This window comes from Patagioenas fasciata, chromosome 2 (assembly GCF_037038585.1).
Source record: "Patagioenas fasciata isolate bPatFas1 chromosome 2, bPatFas1.hap1, whole genome shotgun sequence".
Taxonomy (NCBI): Eukaryota; Metazoa; Chordata; class Aves; order Columbiformes; family Columbidae; genus Patagioenas; species Patagioenas fasciata.
The window spans coordinates 8,328,762-8,348,922 of NC_092521.1; the positions used below are offsets into that span (position 1 = coordinate 8,328,762).

Genomic DNA, 20,161 nt, shown 5'->3' on the forward strand with positions numbered 1-20,161 from the left:
ATGGGTTGTACTTTAATCCATAAAACAAAGACAGCTCAAGAAATTGAAAAAGGCTTTCAGAATACTCATGGAAAAAGGGTAACAACCCAAAGATTCTAAAGCATTTGTATATGCTGGTCCACAGATGTATATAACAAGTCAGTGCATGTAAAAGGACGACTAATTCTAGTGCACCACTCAGAATTAATTTAACACACCTCTGTATCTAGTGCAGTGCCTCAAGGGTCAGTACTGGGACCAGTATTATTCAATATATTCATCAATGACTTCGATAAGGGAATAGAGTGACTGTCCGCAAGTTTGCTGATGACACCAAGCTGGGAGGAGTGGCTGACACACCAGAGGCTGTGCTGCCATCAGAGACCTGGACAGGCTGGAGAGTTGGGCAGGGAAACATTGAATGAAATAGAACAAGAGCAAATGTAGACTCTTGAATCTGGGCAGGAACAACCCCAGGTTCCAGTATAAGTTGGGGAATGACCTATTAGAGAGCAGCGTAAGGGAAAGGGACCTGGAGGTCCTGGTGGACGGCAGAGTGACCATGAGCCAGCACTTGGCCCTTGTGGCCCAGGCTAATGGCATCCTGGGGTGTATTAGAAGGGGGGTGGTTAGTAGGTCAGAGACGTTCTGCTTCCCCTCTACTCTGCCCTGGGGAGACCACATCTGGAATATTGTGTCCAGTTCTGGGCCCCTCAGTTCCAGAAGGACAGGGAACTGCTGGAGAGAGTCCAGCGCAGGGCAACCAAGATGATGAAGGGAGTGGAGCATCTCTCATGTGAGGAAAGGTCTAGAGAGCTGGGGCTCTTGAGCCTGGAGGAGACCAAGGGGGTGGTCTCATTAATGTTGATAAATATGTAAAGGGTGAGTGTCAGGAGGATGGAGCCAGGCTCTTCTTGGTGACAACCAATGATAGGACATGGGGCAATGGGTACAAAATGGAACACAGGAGGTTCCACTTAAATATGAGAAGCAGCTTCTTCTCAGTGAAGGTGACAGACACTGGACCAGGCTGCCCAGAGAGGTTGTGGAATCTCCTCCTCTGCAGACATTCAAACCTGCCTGGACACCTTCCTGTGTAACCTCATCTGGGTGTTCCTGCTCCGGTGGGGTCTTTGGACTGGATGAGCTTTCGAGGTCCCTTCAAATTCCCGACATTCTGTGATTCTCTAATCCTTCAGAAGGCCATTACTGCCACTGCCAGCAGACAAAAGAAGCAAAACACTACTTTCAGTACAATTATTGAAGGCAGTACTTTGTTATTTTTCATCCATTACAGTCCTTGGCTACAGTAACAGTTTGGCAAGAAAAACACAAAGGCAGCTTGTACATCAACTGCCTGATGGGAAAGCACAACTTCAAAATCATGTGGAAATTTGATGTCAATATAAATTGAATGTTAAAAACTCTTCACATTCAAGTTAATTTTTAACTAGCAGAGGGGTAACATTAATTACTCTCTCTTCTAAATGCTCAAGAGCAGGTGAATCCCAAATATATTTTCGATGTATGAAGATACAGATTACACAGCATTAGATTGCTACCACATCCAAAAATTATTCTATTCAACTTATTCTCATTAAAACAGTTGAATCACTTCATGGAATTTTAGATCGAGATCAGACTTCCCTAGAAGCGCGATAAACCTTAAAACTCCAGCTCATGGACTCTTTCCAACCGCAGCTCAGAAGGGAAGGAACCAGCATCTGCCAACAGACCAGTTTCTCCAGGAACATGAGATCCAAGTCTGCAATAAGCCTGTTCTCTGGAGGACCATGTGCTTATCCATGTAGCACCTTCACTGAGGAAAGAAATCTTCCAACTCTTAAAGAAAAACTTTATCTGACAGATGCTCTAAGTTGCATTTCTAGCATTCACTTAATAGAACATAACTCAAATTCCCAGATTTACAAAAAAATGAAACAGACCTTCATAATCTATATCTGCATAAATCTCTCCAATAACTGACATGTCAGTAACCTTTTGCTGAAACATAACTTGTAAACTAAATACACTACAGTTTTAGTAGCATTTACAGTATGGCTCTGTGCCATAGGAAAATGTATTTAAAGAAAGTCTGTGTTTAGCTTAGGTAAAACTAAACAGTTCCTTTGAGTAAGTCATATTTCAGGTTATTAAATCTGTTTATAAAAAGGCATCTTCAGTAAAAAGTATTTTTAAAAACCCAAGGCCAAATTTCTTTCCAAAAGACATGGTTAAGTCATAGCTGTAAGAAGCAGAATACCTGCATGATGTTCCATGCCACTACTCAGCAGCCAAGATACTGTAAATTCTGTAGTCTTAGATTTCTTTCAAAGACAGTTCAAAGTCAAGTGCTTATGTGGAAGTGCAAAATGTGATGTGTTGGTTCTACTGCAGTTTCCGAAGCCACGTTTCTTGTGCACTTACGTAATGAATTTTATAGATCTTAATAGTTTTAATCCAGCTAATTTCAAAATCCCAGCTTTTACTAGACATCACAACCTTTTCCTCAGTGATGACTGTGTCCATTATGAATTTTCTTGTGGTAGTGAATCCTACATTTAATAGTTTCAATAGCAGACTTCGGTATATATATTTTACATAAAATAATCAACTCCTAGAAGTGTCACATGCACAAAGCAGCTGATACCTTGATGTACAGAGGAACAATTCACAGCCAGGGAACTGCATCTACATTCAAGCCAAAGCTGAACCAGTCACATTAAGATACAAGGAGCACTGGGAAAATGCATAAGCCTGTCCCCCACTTGCCTTCATAATCCCATATATTCAAATTTCTGCTCCTTCATCACTTCTGTCAGCCAAGAAACAAGAAGCACAAATGCCAAGAACCTGAAGCACCATTACTTCTTGGTTCAGTGATGTTTAAATTGCTTCTATATGAGAAAAGTTTGATGCTCCAGTTTCTCCAAGTATAGCATCAAGTTACCTTCTAGGTGTGGTAGAGGACAAGGGGATGAGTTGCCTAAGAAATTCAGGGTCTTGGTGCCCAAAGGACAAAGGATAGCTGAGACAGCAATAAGCACTTAATAGGGCAGATTGTTCTATTACTCTTTGCTACCAGAGAAACAAAGCATAAAAGTGCATTTGGGAAAAAACATCAAATCATACTGGGTGCTCATGGTCCCATGAATAAGTCTTCCTAAAGACTTCACATGCATATTAATTTCAAGACTCACTCCCCTGTTCCTCATTCACTGATTTTAGAGCAAGCACAGGAATGACTTGCCTAGTTACAAGTAGAACAACCACCTGAAATGCTGGAATGCGCTGCTTTGCATAAACCCAAGAAATAAAGGTGCTTCACTGAACAAGATCTGGCTATTCACTAATAATAAAACCAGAAAGAACATTTAACAAGGGAGAAGTTAAACTCTTCCTCAAGCCATCAGAAGACATACAGGCACAAATACCTCTACCAAATTTTAAAGACTCAGTGTGTCCCATAGCAAGAAAATACCAGAAACACTAGAATTAATCTTCACTGGACATAAATGGAAGAACATTTCCAGGATCACTTTTTTGTAGTATCCCTTTCTGAAGTAACACGCAACTAATTTAGCAGGTTACTATGCCAATTTCCAATAGCTGTATCTTCAAATTATGAACATAACACTAAATTACCAGAAAGAACAGGAAATGAGGAAAGGCATTTTTCATTAAATTCTTACAGCTTTTATTTTACCCTTGCATAGCAACTATCTATTGGCAGTACCTCTCAACAAGAAGCAAGGGATTAACTACATAGCTGTCCAGGAGCATCTATTCTCTTTAATCTATTTTTCTGAAGGGGCCATCTGCTCTTATTTCTTCATTTTGTGGCATAGCTTGAAATTGCATTTACTATTCTATTAGTATTTCAATTGGTTACATGCAAAATATTCTCCCATGTCAGGACAGCTGTCTTGAGGATGAAGTACCATAAGGTGAAGAGGGAAAAGGGGTTATTACCAAAAGCTGATTGACTATAATTGATACAGCTCAAATAGCTAAGTAGTCATCAATAAAATGAAAAGAAAAATAATGTTCTAACATTTGTTTCATTACAACACAGCTTGAAATCCATTACTGACAAGTATGCACAGCCATGTTTTAAGATGCCAAATGTGAATAAATGGACTCTGCTTGCTTTCTGAATTCTCTGTACCAGCTCTTTCCAGATGACTCTGCAGAAAAGCTTCAAACCTCTCCTTCGATAACAGCACAAAAACCTTTCAAATGAGGTGCCTGAAAATACCCCGTACCAATGCTGACAAGACACCTACACCATTAGCACCATGTGCAGTTTTACAAATAAGGAATACTTACCCTGAAAAATTTACTCACTATAAACTACAGGTTGGAACTCCAGCCAGGTATTACTCCAATACAACACTATCAAGTTAAACAACGGATCTTGAAGGGGCTGTACAGAATGAAATCTATAGCTTTACATCCCACTTCATCCAAGTGGGGAAAACAACTACTTGATTCATTTTTTCTATCCATTTCACTCTTTTCCCCAGAAAAAAAAAAAGGCAGAAGGTTGCCCGGCAAGCCGAGTACTTCATTTAGTGCCTAGAGCACCTCACCTCTCAGCATCATCTTCATGCAAACTGTGATAACACGCAGCCTTCTAGCCCTGACAACCAGGCACTGAAGGCTCTGCTCTGGTCACTGGTTTGACCACCTTGACAAAAGGGATCAGTGCCCCGAGACCTACAAGCTACTCTGAAGCAGAAAATACATTATGTTACTATAATGCACAGCATACCACTGAAGTCTAAAGAAGTTATGATCTACTGGTTAAGAAAGCAAATCACATCAATTTTCTTCTATCAAGGGCATTAATTTGGAAAGGATATTTTCTCTAGAGTTCTTAATAGTCCTCATTTTGCAGCTAGCTACTTGCCACTTACGTGATAAAACATACATCAGCATTTTTAATTAACCTTAGATTGAACTATGTGAACTATTACTTAAAGAACTTGCAAATAGCCTGAAATAACAGTCCTTGTTTGGAACACTAAGTGCATCTATGAACAAATTATTTATAAATAATATTATGGCAGTTTCCTTGCACTCTCCATTTAATCAGCTGATAATAACATCATATCCTAAGAAGTTTAAAAGTCTGACAAAGTGTTTCTTTTAAAATCACATTCAACACTTATCAAATTGAACTGATGGACAGCAGTCTTACCAGTTAATGCACACATCAAGAGAACAGGCTAAAGCTATTTCACCTCCCATCCACATCTCCATTGTATTTGGAAACTCTGTGTCCAAAGATAAGGCGGTTCTATCACAGCCACTGTGTTGAGCCTGTATTTGAGCCCAAACTTGTGACAGAGGTCTGAGCTGTAAAGACAAACACCAATGCGATGGCCAAGCAGAAAAACACAACTAACACTGATTTCAAACAGGCCAGTTACCAATTAAAGCCTTCATACCTTGAGCATCAGCTTTTTATATTCATATAGTGAAGCCACATGAAAAGTAATACTTGATAAAATGATTCTCTAAGGACTGAAGTCTCAGTCAACAGAATATTGGCTCTCAGGAAGGAGGTGAGTTTTAAGAAGCAGACAGAACATGTCTGGCTGCAAGAGTTATCACGACAAGCCAACAGCAATGGCGCCCAGCATTCAAGCGTGGCTCCCACCTTTCCTTTTTGGGGCGATCCCCGCTTCCAGCAGCCCCAGTATGGCCAGATGGACTGAGCACCAGCTCTCCCTGGGACACCACAGCAGCCCTGCAGCTACAGGACCATGAGCTCCTGCTGAAAATGCAGCCTGTACTTCAAGTAACTCCAAAAAATGGTCTACCAAGCCCTTCAGCAAAAGCTTCACACAATTAAAAACTTGATAATTTCTCTAATACAATGGAGTTTCCTGACTGAGCAGTAGGATCCAAAAATCTTCCTGGCTAAGTTAGATCTTCAAAATTTCAGCATCAGTATATTTAAGACACTCTATGTGTATCCCATAGGAAAACTCATTCTGTTCTTTCCAAAGTGTGCTCATAATAATACTTCATAATTGCCCAAAAGCCTAAAAATCCACATAAAAGAGGCCGGAAGGAATCTTAAAAGGTCATTAATTGTCTCACAAGCATTTTATATTATGCCATTTGTTTCACATGGTATTAACAGGCTTCTGTGAAGAATTCAAATGTCTGCAGAAAAAAATGTCTGAAGAATAGATACAGTAAGCTTTAAAAACCATGATAAATCTTCTGTTGTATGCTTTTATACAGTAGGCTAATAAAAGCCTAATAATTTTTCCAGACCATGGATGCATGGTGTAACAAAAAGGTCAAGGGTGTATGATAAGTGAAAAGAATCTTTAAGACCGATTTGTGTTACACAAGACAAATCGGACCACAGGAGTTCTTTCCAGTCTTAAGATCCAGTACCAAGATGCCACTTTTCACCTTGCAGGCTTGGTCTAGGACATCATTAGGATCTCCAAAAAAGCATTAAGTATTAATTGGATCTAAAGGTGTCACCACAATCTGCTGTGAAGCAGATCAGCTTCTCCACACACACATGGATTTAAATTGAGAAACTGAGTCAAATCATTAGTAAGAAACTGTTCCACTTTGAGAAGCTACTCCACACACGAAAGTTTCAGGGAACCCCTGTAAGAGAAGCAAAACTCAGCTGTGATACACTCCTCTTCCTTGAATTTAGGACTTCTTAATCCTAAAAAAAAGCAGGCTGGAAGTGGTCATGAAACAGTCAGATAATTAGTAAAGTGGAAAACTATTTCAGGTTTCTGAACCTCCATGAACTCAGAACACTCAAAGTGTGTGACAGCAAGTCTAGAACAGAAAAATCTGTTTCAAACTCAGGAAGAGGTATGGGGTGTAGTCTAGCAGAACAAAAGCCATGAAAGAACCTAACATATGATGAACTTCAGCATTTACACACTTGCAGAAGTGAAATCATCATTTAACATTACTTTGAAGGTAGGTGCAAGAGAAAAGGATGATTCTTTTACTTCACTGGTTTACCCCATAATGTTTTATCACTCAAATCTGCACAGGAGGGAGCACACTGTTTCTGCCTGGTAGGAGGTGAAAGACAACATAAAATACAGATCATTGTTATCTGTCTGAGGGTTAAAGAGCTTGGGGAGCAGAAACTGGGCTGCTGAGCAGAGAGACATCAGGATTGGTGCTTCGCCATCACCCGAGTGAATTCGGACACAGATCAAAAGCAACCAGCAACAAAACTTTTGCCCATTATCAGTTAACAGAAAAGGAGACATGAAAGGAAGAAAACTGCATTAAAAGCAGTCCTAATTTCAAATCTTTTAAAAACATCACTATCCCCAAAGCAGCAAGAAAAACTGAGTAAACACCTAAAACTTCTTGCTTTCAAACATCTGCTTACCAGAACACTGTCACTGGATGAGAGGCAGTAAAACTACAGATACATTTACTCTCCAAGCATTCAGTAAAAACAGCAGCATTCTGTATCAGAGCTACAGCAGCAATTCTCACTTCGTCCTGGATTTTGTCTACAAAAAGGCATCTTCCCCTACTGATTATGCCTTTTGTACAACCCAAACAGCTTAATAAAGTTGAGGAAAATCAGCAAATCCTCACCGGATTTGCAACTTCAGATTTTCACTGTCACTACATTATACCAAGTTCAGCACAGCAGCAGTGGAAAACAAATTTTCTTTTGGATTAAGTGCAAGAACAATAGGTTTACTGAAATGATTTCTAATCTTTTAGGTTTCCTATTATTTTGTCAAGAAATTATTCCTAGAAAATAAAGGCTTATTAAAAAACACCTATATCGGCCAAAAAAGTGAAAGATTTACCAACTGCAAGCATTAAACTGACATTTGTTTGCTGCCTTGCAACTTTGTTCCTGTTGAGCTGCTAGCTGAAGCCAAAAGCCTGATAAACACATCAAAATAAGAAATGGAAGGCAGCCAGCAAAACAGAAACTGGAAACGGAGAATAGGACTGAAATCCATTTAACTTTCCAGTTTGACTCATTTTACCTCGACAATAAGGTAAATGGATGAAAAACGACAACACAAAACAAAAGAACAATAAGTGATAAATATGACAAAGCTGAATGTAAGCAAAGGAATATTTTAAGATAGGATAAATGCACAAAGAATAATACACACACTGCTCAGCTGTTGAGACACTCAAACACAGCTCAAAATGCTTCATCCCACTGCTCCAGTTGTTACTCTTTAGTTCGCCCCTTGCCATGAATAGGCAGCTTACATCAACTGTATATACTAAGTTACTGACAGTTCAGTGAAAAGCCTAAGAATTTAGTCAAAGTCATATCCAGAAATGTATCCCAAATTGAATCAAAGATGTCAAGAGATCCAAAAATCTACCCATTCTTATATATAAGAGTTAACTGTCTATTGCTAAAGCACTGCGCTTCATTTTTTCACTTGCACTGTTTTGGCCGGACACTTGATCACTTGTTTAAAGCATCTCTTAGCACCTTTATTTACGGCTATGAAAGTAGCAGTACACCCAAACCACAGGCCAACAATCACTTTTACAAACCAATCAGACCAGCAAAAGGCCTGCAGACCTCCCCAAGCTTGCAAAGCCCTGTCATTTTTTTTCCACGATCTTCTCAAATATTAAGACACATGGACATCTTATCTGAAATGTCACAAGAAAGTGAAATTCCCTAGCCCATATGTCCTTATGGCTTTAGCTTAAGGCTACAAAGATATTAATTTTATAGCTAGTGTTGTACTTGGAAGTCACACCCAGCTAGCAATATTTGGCCTTCAAGTAATTCCCAGAATTACTGTCACCCCCATCACGCAGCTCCCATTGCACAGGTGAGATTTTCCTTTCCCAGGTCAGGTAACCCTGCTTCATCAAGACACCTGCCCAGTACAAACATCCCATCCTTTCTAGTATTCTATTTGAAAAACAGTATTAATAATGTAAACATCAAGCTTGCAAGATTCCTGCAGAGCTCAGCTAAGAAGAGGCAGTTAATTCACCATAAAATATTAGGTGTGTCAGTTACCAGCTAATCCATTTAAACACGCTTTTTACTGAAACTGCTAAATACTAATTAAAAAGTCATGCAGCACCACACTGAATACTTCAGAGGCCACTGAATTCTGAACTTTGATACCCACTACTTTCAAATCAAAGCACATCCTAAACTCTTTTGTTTCTTAATTGTACTTGAAGTTGGGGTGTGCAGGGAAACTCAAGAGGGCAGAAAGTTAACATAACGTGCATATATTTAATATCTGTAAGTCAAACAAGCCACAGGCCAGAAGAGCAGCCACTCTACATTGTGACCTTCCTTCTGATTTCTCCAGTAAATAAGCACTCAGAAGGTTACAGTTTTAATTTGCATGGCTGGTGTCGAAAAGGATTGGAAGTGACAAACCATGTCAGTTTAAATTTGAAACCTTTAAATTCGATCTCTCTCATTGACTGCCAAAGTGAGTGCGCAAGTGAATTAGAAGTCAGGCTCAGACTAAGCGAGATCAGCCAGGGCCAGAGTCACAGTCCAGGCCCGGTGCACCCAGGGTGAAGTGTGTATGATTATCTGCAGCCGCATTTCACAGCGGCCCTCTTAACATGACTGGAATACCTGATAAATCACTTCCACAGCCTTCTCAGACACCAAGACTGGAATCTAATTGTGAATAAGTCCTGTGATTTTCACAATACAGCATCACCGCAGTAAAAGCAAAGAGGCAACCATTACAAAAATGTGAAATTCTTAAGTGTTACTGAACAAAAAGCTGAGACAGGAGGGACAATCTCCAAAATATCTCTTCTCCACTCCAAATCCCATTACTTTTCCTGCTGCTTTAATAGAAATAAAACCAAAGCCAGCCTTCTTCCCTGGTTTTATGGTGCTACCATAACACCATATCCATTCCTATTACTGTCACTTGAATTTCTCATCGCACTGAGCCTGTCAAATAACCAATTCCACCTGCACATTTTCACAGTCTGTTGAAGTCTGATTACTAGAAGAGTTTCTTCTTTCTGGTTAGTCTTCAGCAAGGTTATCAAACCTTAAAGCAAGGTTATCAAACTCATTTTCACCAGGGGCCACATCAGCCTCACGGTTGCCTTCAAAGAGCCAAATGCAATTTTAGGACTGTATAAATGTAGGATTAGTTACATTTGTACAGTCCTAAAATTACATTTGGCCCTTTGAAGGCAACTGCAAGGCTGATGTGGTCCTCCATGAAAATGAGTTCAGCACCCCTGACTTAAGTGTCTTGCAGTCTGAAAAAGAAACCAACTCTGTCTCCAGGGCATATTACAAAACATACTATTTTATTCAAATTATTAGGATGCTCCAAGTAATCTTAAAATCCAACCAGCTTCCTTCAGCTCTATTTGCTTTACAAAACACCTACAAACAATGAGAAATGAAGGAGAGTTTGAGGTTACACAGCAATGATGTACATTTAACATCATTATGGATCAGGAACAAGCAGCACCACACATGTCTGTTCCATGCCATGAAACATCTGTTCTCAAAGTGGATAATTCAGTAGCAAACCAATTTATATTACAAGGTATGTCACTTCACTATGTACTTCACTAAAAGTACATCTTTCAGAATTGTGAAATATCATACTTTAATTTGTGAAAATTAAAGAAAATATTTGCTAGGCACCCAGACGCCCTAGCACACCAAGACAGATTTATTCAAAATCAGAAACATCTATGGAACTTTAATTGACAAGTTCCTACTTCAAATATTTCTACAAAGCTTATCATTTACCTGTTAATACTCTCCCCAATACAGAACGTCAGTGCGCTTTTCCTCATCCTCCATTCTCCCTGATATTTAGGGAGGTACTGATCTGTTTGATTACTGAACTCCATTAAATCTCACACAAGCAGCTGCCTCTCCTGATCACTACCAGTCATGTGGCTCAGTAATTCCATATACAGCTGGTACATACAGCCATCTACTGATAGGAAGGGTTGTTATTCCTCTACATCCTCTTGCTGACAATTTAAAGGAAGCCTCACCAATTTAAGATATGAACTCAAAGTCACTCAAATGGGCTGGTAAGGAAGAATTCCACAGGTACAGCCCACAGAGAAATACAAGCTCCCTCCAGCAATGCAACAGGACTCATAACCATTGCAGCGGCCCTAATTCAGGCTACAGGATCCTCTCCACCTACACATTTACCATTACACAAACAAAACAAGTGCCAGGCATCCATTTTCATGTCTCCCCTGTTACAAACCATGTCTGGTATCAACATGTTTTATTTACAGTTAGCTTCTTCCATCTGCAATTTCACATACTGCACCTAACATTTCCAAAGTATGTCATAAATCAATACTACACAGACATGTAAAAGACAAAAAGTAGCTCTTCTCTTACAGATCTTCCAGTTGTTTGTTTTGTTCTCGTTTTTTTTCCCAGCATCACTTGTGAAGTTACAATGATCAACATTACACTTGCACATTTATCAGTATTTACATACAACCCCAAGGGCAAAGTCAACCTTCAAAATAAAGCTCTCAAAGGCTGAAAAGTAAAGCTGCTCAGTTCCTTGCAACAATAAACACAAAGAACTACCCTGATTTCAGAACCACCATCACTTTCACATAATATTTCTTGGACGAAATATTTTTCTGATTTTGCATGAAGATGAGCACCTGGGAGTTGCAAATAGGAACAATACAAATAGATATGTACTCAACTCTTACTTCTTCATAGAATATCTTCCCCACAGTTCTTCAATTACAGAACTTATTACAAGATAATAATTGGACATAATGTTCCAACTCCCCTTGTCTGGTACCAGCTGCAAATTGTTCCTGTTAGCATGGTCACCTTACTATACATGCAAAATAAATCTACTTTCAATCTGTAACATGTTTAAAGGTTTATAAATAAAAATATCCCCATTTCAGGAAGGCTTAGTGCTCAAGTACACAAGTAAATCATCTTAATTAGGATATAGTCTAGTCTGCTGCATAAGATTACTACCGTTCTAACATTTAAGCAGAAGCTGAATGTTTCAATGACTGTTTAAAGCAAAATTAAAATAATACATCTATTTGTGTCACAAAGAGACAAGCCATCAACTACTTGAGCAGAGTTTTCAACAAGAAAAATCAGTACTTCCATGTATTATGCAGGAACAATGAAGGACAGTGATCTTTGATTTCAAAATGCTTGAAATACGGTTTTATTAGGGCAAGAGGAGATGCTGTCATCTCCTAATTCTGAAATACAGATTAATAGCACCCAGGAAAGTGTTCTGGTAGCATCCTAATTCTCTCCATATTGTTCTTTTTCAGCTGAAAGGCTACCCTGGAACCCAAAATGCATGTCGAGCTCCACTTTTTCCCTGTATCATTTAAAATTACATAATTTGTGTGTACCCATTTTGTAATTGCAAGCATAATATGCAAATGTGTCCACTTCCATTTTAGAACTATAATTAACAGATTTTGAAAGTCTAGACACAAGACTTTCCCCTATACACCAAATTTCAACATGGTTAGATGTTTGTTAGAGATTTGGCTGTTCTGTCTAAGCAGTATAGACACTTGAATTCCTTCGGCATCTTGGAAGACTTTACTAACTCAACCATACAATTCTTACAAATCAGTCTTGTGTTTCTGAAGAAAGTTGGTTGATCTACAATATTTCTGTTCAAGTAAATACAGACAGTAAATGTCACACTATTAAGACATCAAAATGCCATTACATAATTGGGCTGGTCATTTTAAGCACTTGAAACCATCTCTAAGTTATTCTTGCACACACCTGGAAGAAGCCAAACTGAGACACATGCTTTGTTTTAAATTGAAAAGTTAAACAAACCCAGTTTAAACAATTCGGACAAATCATTTCATTTACCTGCTCACTGAACTATCACAGGAAGGACTCAGTGGATTGGACATATGAAGTACAAGCCAGAATTATTACATATACTTTTCCACTAATATTTGCCTTCATTTGACTGCACAGAATTGTTACAATTAAGAAAGAACTAGTCACTGAAAGTCAGTGTCACAACAGGATGGGTTTGTGAAACACCCTCTTACACTTCCCAACTTGTATTATACAGTCACTTCACCTTATCTGGTTATTTGGTGACTCTACAACTGCCCAAAATATCTATTTTACAGAGATATTACACAAATTTGCATTTAAGCTACAGTTAGCCAGTTGAGAGTCACCCTGTTTAATCTTTCTTTTTTACCCATCTAACATGCAATATTTCAGATTTAATACAAGACTTCACTATCAAAGTAAGTAAAAAAAGCCTAGAGACATACTAGAATACTTTGGATTCACATGTACTACATTGATTTTTTTCAGTGACAGTGTAATTTATTTTTTGAGCTGAAAGCATGCATGCAAATATCAAGCATTACTCGACACAAGTAGGCAGAAGTTAGTCTGTTCTCTGGTTTCTCATTTCAATGAGAAACTCAAGCTACCATAGTCCCAAAAGGTCACAATTTTGTTAACAGCCATACAGTCATTTCTATCTCCATAAACGCTGTTTGTAAAACACCAAGTCACATACTTCTGCAACTTAAAAATAATTTACATTTGCAAAAAAGATTCTTCCTTCCCTGAGAGGAACTTCACTAATTTGCAGCCTTAAATTCTCAGCCATCAAGCTAAATTTTAACAGGTTTATTTACCACAAACACTATTTATATCTATATTAACATAATTCTCTCCTTCCTCACTATCAAGATTTTTTTTTTTTTTTACAAAATTACAAGAAAAGTAAAATATCAACCGAGGACATTGAGCTACAAATCACATGGCACATGCTTTCCACGGCTGACACTGTTACAGCTGCCCCTAACTCCAGAATATTTCAAGACAATAGTTATTCCTCCTTTTGATTTAGAGGTGAGCATTTGCAGTCCATTACACTTCAAAAACTACAACAAGGCATTTATAAGAAGCCACACTGATTTAGACCTATTCCTGTAATAGAAATTACAGTACACTTGCACAGCCAAAATCGTTTCAGCTGTCATTAAGTTATATTAGAAGATCAGCTGGTAATTTATTTTACTCGGCCATCCCAAGCACTGTATCAAGTGTTTGTCTCTTTAGAGCTGCACTTGAAAGTCACGTGCCAGTTGTACAGTATTCCCAAATTTGCAGTAAGTCATATTGTAAATGACATAATTACTCTTCTATTCAATACAGTATCATTGAAACAAAGACCCAGTACTTTTAAGCATATCTGATATGCCAGATGCAGAAGGGGTAGGAATCACTTATCTGGAGTTATATAACCGCAGAAGAAAATATGCTTGTGTTTTTAAAAGATTCACCAAAAATGCACTGTTGGTTCTTTAATATTAGAGTTAAGAAGCCAAAAGTCCCTAGAAAAGGACATAGGCTGTGGGCTCCTGTTCAAAAAAGCTCACACGTACATAAACAATAAGCTGTTCATTGTTCAGAAACCCATTAGGAGAACGAAAAAGGAAAACCTTTGGGGGACTTAATCGACTTGGAGCCCAAGCAGAGCACAGGACACCCAAGCTGCTCCACACAACAATTCAACTCGGAATAATTTGTATCCAGGTGAGCGACCGTATCTTTATTATTTAAAAAAAAAAAAAAAACTATGAAAGAGTAGAAATTGGGGCAGGCAGCCCAGCGCTCGCTGCTGTTCGGGGAGATGCTCCGCCCGCCGAGGAGCAGCCCGGGCAGCCCCGGGGCCGCCGGCGGAGCCTCCCCCGGGCAGCGGCCGCGCTGCTCCCGCTGCGCTCCGGGCAGAGCCGCCGACTCCTGCCCGCAGCCCAGCAAGGGGAAGGAGGCGTTAAACATCACCAGCCTCAACACAAAGCAGAAAAAAAACAAACCACCGAGCGGTGCAAAGCGAAGAGTAAACCCCCTGACTGAGCATCTCCCGCCGTCCGGCTCGGCACAGCCGCTCGTCCCCGCGGCGGGACGAGGCGGCACCGCTCCGCCCCTACTGGGCTCACCTTGGTTGACCAGCCGCAGGGCGTGGGTGAAGGACGGGTCCAGCGAGTCCTTCTCCGCCATCAGCTCGGGCAGGTACTTCTCGTCCATGGTGACGGCCCCGAGCGGCAGCGGAGACGGGGCGCCGGGTGCCCCCGTGGGGAAGGGGGAGGCGGTGTTGCGGGTCCGAGTCCCAGGCGGCGGTAAATCCTCGGAGGCAGCGCTTCCCTCTGGCCGCCTCCCGCCCGGGGCTGCGGGGACGCATCCAGAGGGAAGCGCCGCGAACCCCCGGCCGGGAGCGGGGAGGGAAGGGGAGCGAGCCCCGGGGGGGGACGCCCGCGCCCAGCGGACAAGGGACGCGGAGAAATCCCTCTGCGGAGGCGCACGGGGCGGGAGGGGAAGGAAGGAGCCGCTGCTCCCGGCGGGACGGGCCCACCCGACACCCGCGCGTAAGTAAAACCGGAGCACGCCAGGCGGCCCCCACGCACCACACACACACCCGACCGCCGCGCGGTGCTTGCGCTGACTGAACTGCCGAGGCTATCCGCGCCAGGTTTAAATACCCCTGCTGAGGCCACGCCCTACCCCGCCCAGAAGCCCCGCCCCGGGCTGCGCCTCCCAAGCCGGCTCCTCCCAATGGGCGGTGAATTTCGAGCCCCCTGCACTGCCGCCCCGCCTACTCAAGCGGCGACTCCCATTGGGTGGTTTGCATTGTCAGTCAGGGGCGAACCGCAGCTTCTGATTGGTGGTTGACGCTGTCCTTTCCACTCTCCCCACCGCCGCTGCGGGAGTGGGCGCGCGCGGCGCTGTGGTAACGCTGCGCGGGGCGGGACGGGCCCGAGGGGCCTGAGGGAACGCGGGGAGCGGGTTCTCCCGTTAAAACCCACAGCGGACCCTCTCCTGTTTCCGTTTGGGAGCTCGCAGGCTCCGCAACAGTCTAACGCACCATCGGCGTCGGCGGGTCTGCGGGCGTTGGGCCTGCGGGAGCGCTCTGAGGGCCGAGCTGTGGCAGGAGGAGCGATCCTCGGGGTGTCCCGGCTCCTGCCAGACCCGCCCTGTCACATCTAAAGGGGTGGGGGAACGGAGATCGGCGAATTTTACTTTTAAAGGAGATATATAACCACGATATTTTTTTTTTTTTTTTAATCCCGAGCAGCGGTGCTCTTTCTTTATCCAGCGTTCTGTGCTGCTGCCTTCGGAAATACAAAGCACTTCATAAATCCTTGCCAGAAAATCTTATACCCGATGAATTACACCGATTGGCCGTTGTAAGTGGACTTGTGGTTCAGTAGCAGCCTGTTTTACAAGGAATAAAAGCAAACTTTAAAAGACCATACTCAAACCTGCTTTCCTGGGTTTTTTTTCAGTGGATACGCTTGATATCTTAGATCATTATTCACTTTGATCTTTAACGTTGAGGCTTTACGTAGCTTCTTTATCAGACCTTAGGTGTTTTATCAATGAATCTTGGGTGACAAAAGCCCAAAGGAAGCAAGACCAACTGTTCTTCAATAGCAGAGCACAAGGGCAGAACAGAGGAAAATTACAGAATCCCCGAAGCCAAAATCATAATGCTAAAGAAACATTTTAAACCAACATTTGCTGGAAAAGCTGATAAGAATCTTCAAGTGATAAGCTACAGTTAAAAGACCACCCAAACCATTAATATCTCTGTGAATTGAGCAATGAAACATTTACTTTTGTGTTTCATGAAAAAAAAAGTTTGCTATGTAACTTAGTCATATCCTTTCAAGATGGGGAGAAAAAAGCTCTGAAAAAAAAAAAAAAGTTTAGCGTGAGAAATCACTCAAAGCTTGAAAGCAGAGGTTAAGGCTCCCTTCTCAGAATTACATGTGCTCTTTCACCCTTAAAACAGGAGGATCATATATTAAGGTATCTTATTTGTTGTATTTTACAGACCAATATCTCATAAAACAATGTCTGATTTGTTACAATATGAAATATACTTGATTTACATTCCCTCTACAACCATTCCCAATAAATCTTGACCCAGGACTAACAGAAACAAATTTACAAAGTTATAATTTAAAAATTCTCCTGCGTGACATCAAGCTTGACGGATACAAATAAAACATACAAGCAGCTGGAAGAAGTTGGGTTACAATGAATGTTTTATTTCAACCTTCCATATGCATCTTTTATAAAAAACAACTGAAATGCAGCCATCTGTTGTGAAACAGACAGACACGAACAACTTTGACACAGTACGTAGGAGTATAATCTTTCTTGAATGACCTGGAGCAAAATAATCCCTATTTTTGTCAGTAAACCAAAAAAAGTATTTAAAGTCCCTCAACAGCGTACGGGACCTCAGACAGAAAGGTAGCTCTGTTATTACAGATGGTGTAAAATGTAATATACCTTTCTTGGAAAGGGTTATATTCTCCCTAGTAAGTGATTAAATAAACATTTGGTGTTTCAGGAAATCACAGTATTTCTTCCCAAATTATACCAATTCCCTCTGGTTTACAACAGAGGAAGACTTGCTGGAAGTCTGATGACCGGTTTCTCACCAGGTCTGTAACAATATAACAATTATAAAATTATGCAAATTTCACACTGTTTTTCAGACTCAAACCTGCACATAACAAGTGTCATATAGTGTTTTCTCCAACAAAATTTACTAGGATTCAATAAAATAAAAGGAGGACAGAGAAGATGGGGAATTATGAGCCTCAGGCTGTAGAAAGCAGCCTAGGGCGGGGTTAGCTGGGAAAAGCCTGTGAGCACAGTTCTTGCTGTCCAGGAAAGAAAGGAAACACCAAGTTAGAACCATAGAATAGTTTGGGTTGGAAGGGACATTCAAAGCTCATCCAGTCCAACCATGAGCAGGGACATCTTCACCCAGCTCAGGTTGCTCAGAGCCCCGTCCAGCCTGGCCTGGGATGTCTCCAGGGATGGGGCATCCACCACCTCTCTGGGCAACCTGGGCCAGTGTTTCACCACCCTCAATGTAAAAAATTTCTTCCTCATGTCTGACCTGAATCTCCCCTCCTTTAGTTTAAAACCATTACCCTTGTTCTTTTGCAACAGACCCCGCTAAAAAGTCTGTCCCCATCTTTCTTGTGGGCCCCTTTTAAGTACTGAAAGGTCACAATAAGGTCTTCGTGCTCGGAAATTTATACGAAGCTTGAAAAGCAGCTTGATCAAGGAACTACTCAGTCGGTATTAGCTGTAGTATTCACAAAAGCTCAAAAGTCTTGAGTCCAAACTTTACCCCTACTCCCCAACAGTAAACTGAACAAGGTTTTCTATGTGTCCACTTTGCTGTCTATTCGCTTGGGGTAGTCTCAGAAAGTTCGTCTGGTAATTTTGCATCAGTCGGGAACCTGTGTCAGACTACTGTCCATTACTTCTCTTAAAGCACCAGTTGACCTGACAGTGTGCCTGTCGATTTGTAAGCAATAATTGTAGGTAAGAAAATTAATATTCATATGTGATATAAGCATTAGGATGTATTAGTACCTTCACTCTCAGGGGTGAGATTCATTTTCTTACTTCGTGTACCTTTTGATGCAGCCAACGGGACGTCTGGGGACCGTGTGCGAAGAGGTTGAAACTGAGCTGCATCCTCTCGCTGGTGTGTAGGAGGTTCTGTACAACTTATCACAATTAAATGTTCTTAATTTCCTGGATCAACACAACATCAGTGTTTTCACCATGAAGTCTTTGTTCCTAGCATTGAAAGTACACTTAAAAATGTGTAATTTTGCCTAAATTGCTGTCCACTTTTTTTTTTCATATGACTAGTGTTATTCCATTTATTCAATGATCATATCACGCTGTGACTGTCCATGGCAGATTTTACTTGGCTCTAATGTAGTTCTTGCCTCTGATTTATATCTGAGTTCCTGATTTAAAGCTCAGACCACAACAGACTGTTAAAGAATCATTATTTATTTGAGACTTCAGCTCACTAGAAAGCACACAGCAGAAGACCTATAGAAGCAAGTTCTAGGTTTTTTTTCAACTTGCACATGGGTTAAACTATGAAAATATAGATAAGAATATACTGTCATATCAAGGCATCCATCATGAACCGTTTTCAAAAGCTCCATGTGTTTTCTTCTAAAAATTCATGACTTGTACACCTTTTGCCACATAGTTCAAAGGTTAGGCAACCTTTGTCCCCCATGAAACTTATTTAATTATCAGGTATGTTAAGATTGTTTCTTTTAAAATATTTTTTATATTATTTTGATATTTTATTCACTCTTCCTGTATATTTATTTCCACAAGAAACAAGGTATGCTGGAAAAAAAGTATCTTCTGTTAGGAAAAAAAAAGGCTTTCAGGCATGTAAGTTCTTTGCCAGCATATTTGTTGTCACTACAGCATGCCAAAGTATCACATGCAGCTGTTCATCCAAGTCTTCCATTTGTTTTATATGTTTTTCATATTAAATGTCAGAAATGAGCTGACAGGAACCTCCTGAAGTTCTATAAGGGGGACTGGAAAGCCCTGCACTTGGGTAAGAGTAACCCCAGGCAGCAGTACCTGCTGGCGCCACCCAGCAGAAAAACAGATTGTCAAAAAAGGCCCCAGAGATGTTGGTAACCACTAAGTTGATCATGGGATGGCAACATGCCCTGGCTGCAAAGAGGGCTGGTGGTGTCCTGGACCACATTAGGAGGAGTGTTGCTTGCAGGCTGGGGGAGGTGATCCTTATCCTCTGCTTCATACTGGTGAGGACACACACACACAGCTGTATGCATTTCCAGGTTCTCCAGTACAAGATGGACATGGATGTACTGGATAGAGTTCAACAAGGGGCCACAGAGATGATGAAGGGTCTGGAGCATCTCTTCTGTGAGGAAAGGCTGAGAAAGCTGGGACTGTTCAGCCAGGACAAAAGGCTTATTGTCTATACATACCTGAAGGGAGAGTGCAAGGAGGATGGAGCCAGGCTCTTTTCAGTGGTGCTCAGTGACAGGACCAGAAGCATAAACTGAAACACAGGAGGTTCCCTTTGAACATCAGGAAACACTTTTGTACTGTGAGGATGACCAAGCGCTGGCACAGGTTGCCCAGGGAGCTTGTGGAGTCTCCAGTCCCTGGAGATATTACAAAGCCAGCTGGACATGGTCCTGGGCAAACTGGCTGTAGGAGGCCCTGTCTGAGCAGGCAGGTTGGACCAGATGACCTCCAGAGGTGTGTTCCAACCTCAACCATTCTGTGTTGTAGAAAAGATAGGCAAAA

The 20,161-nt window shown here is 41.2% G+C and overlaps 1 protein-coding gene across 4 annotated transcripts in view; it reads right to left on the reverse strand.

Annotated features, from left to right (window-relative positions):
• Positions 1-15,459, reverse strand: part of KHDRBS3 (KH RNA binding domain containing, signal transduction associated 3) — a 97,408-nt gene extending 81,949 nt beyond the window's left edge. For all 4 annotated transcript variants that reach the window (XR_010650990.2, XM_065832573.2, XM_071803777.1 and 1 more), the window contains exon 1: positions 14,965-15,459. Coding sequence is in view for 3 of the 4 variants with exons in the window: in XM_065832573.2 (XP_065688645.1) it covers positions 14,965-15,052 (88 nt within the window). In the remaining variant the exon portion in view is untranslated. The remainder of the gene's footprint in view (positions 1-14,964) is intronic.
• Positions 15,460-20,161: the final 4,702 nt, after the last annotated feature.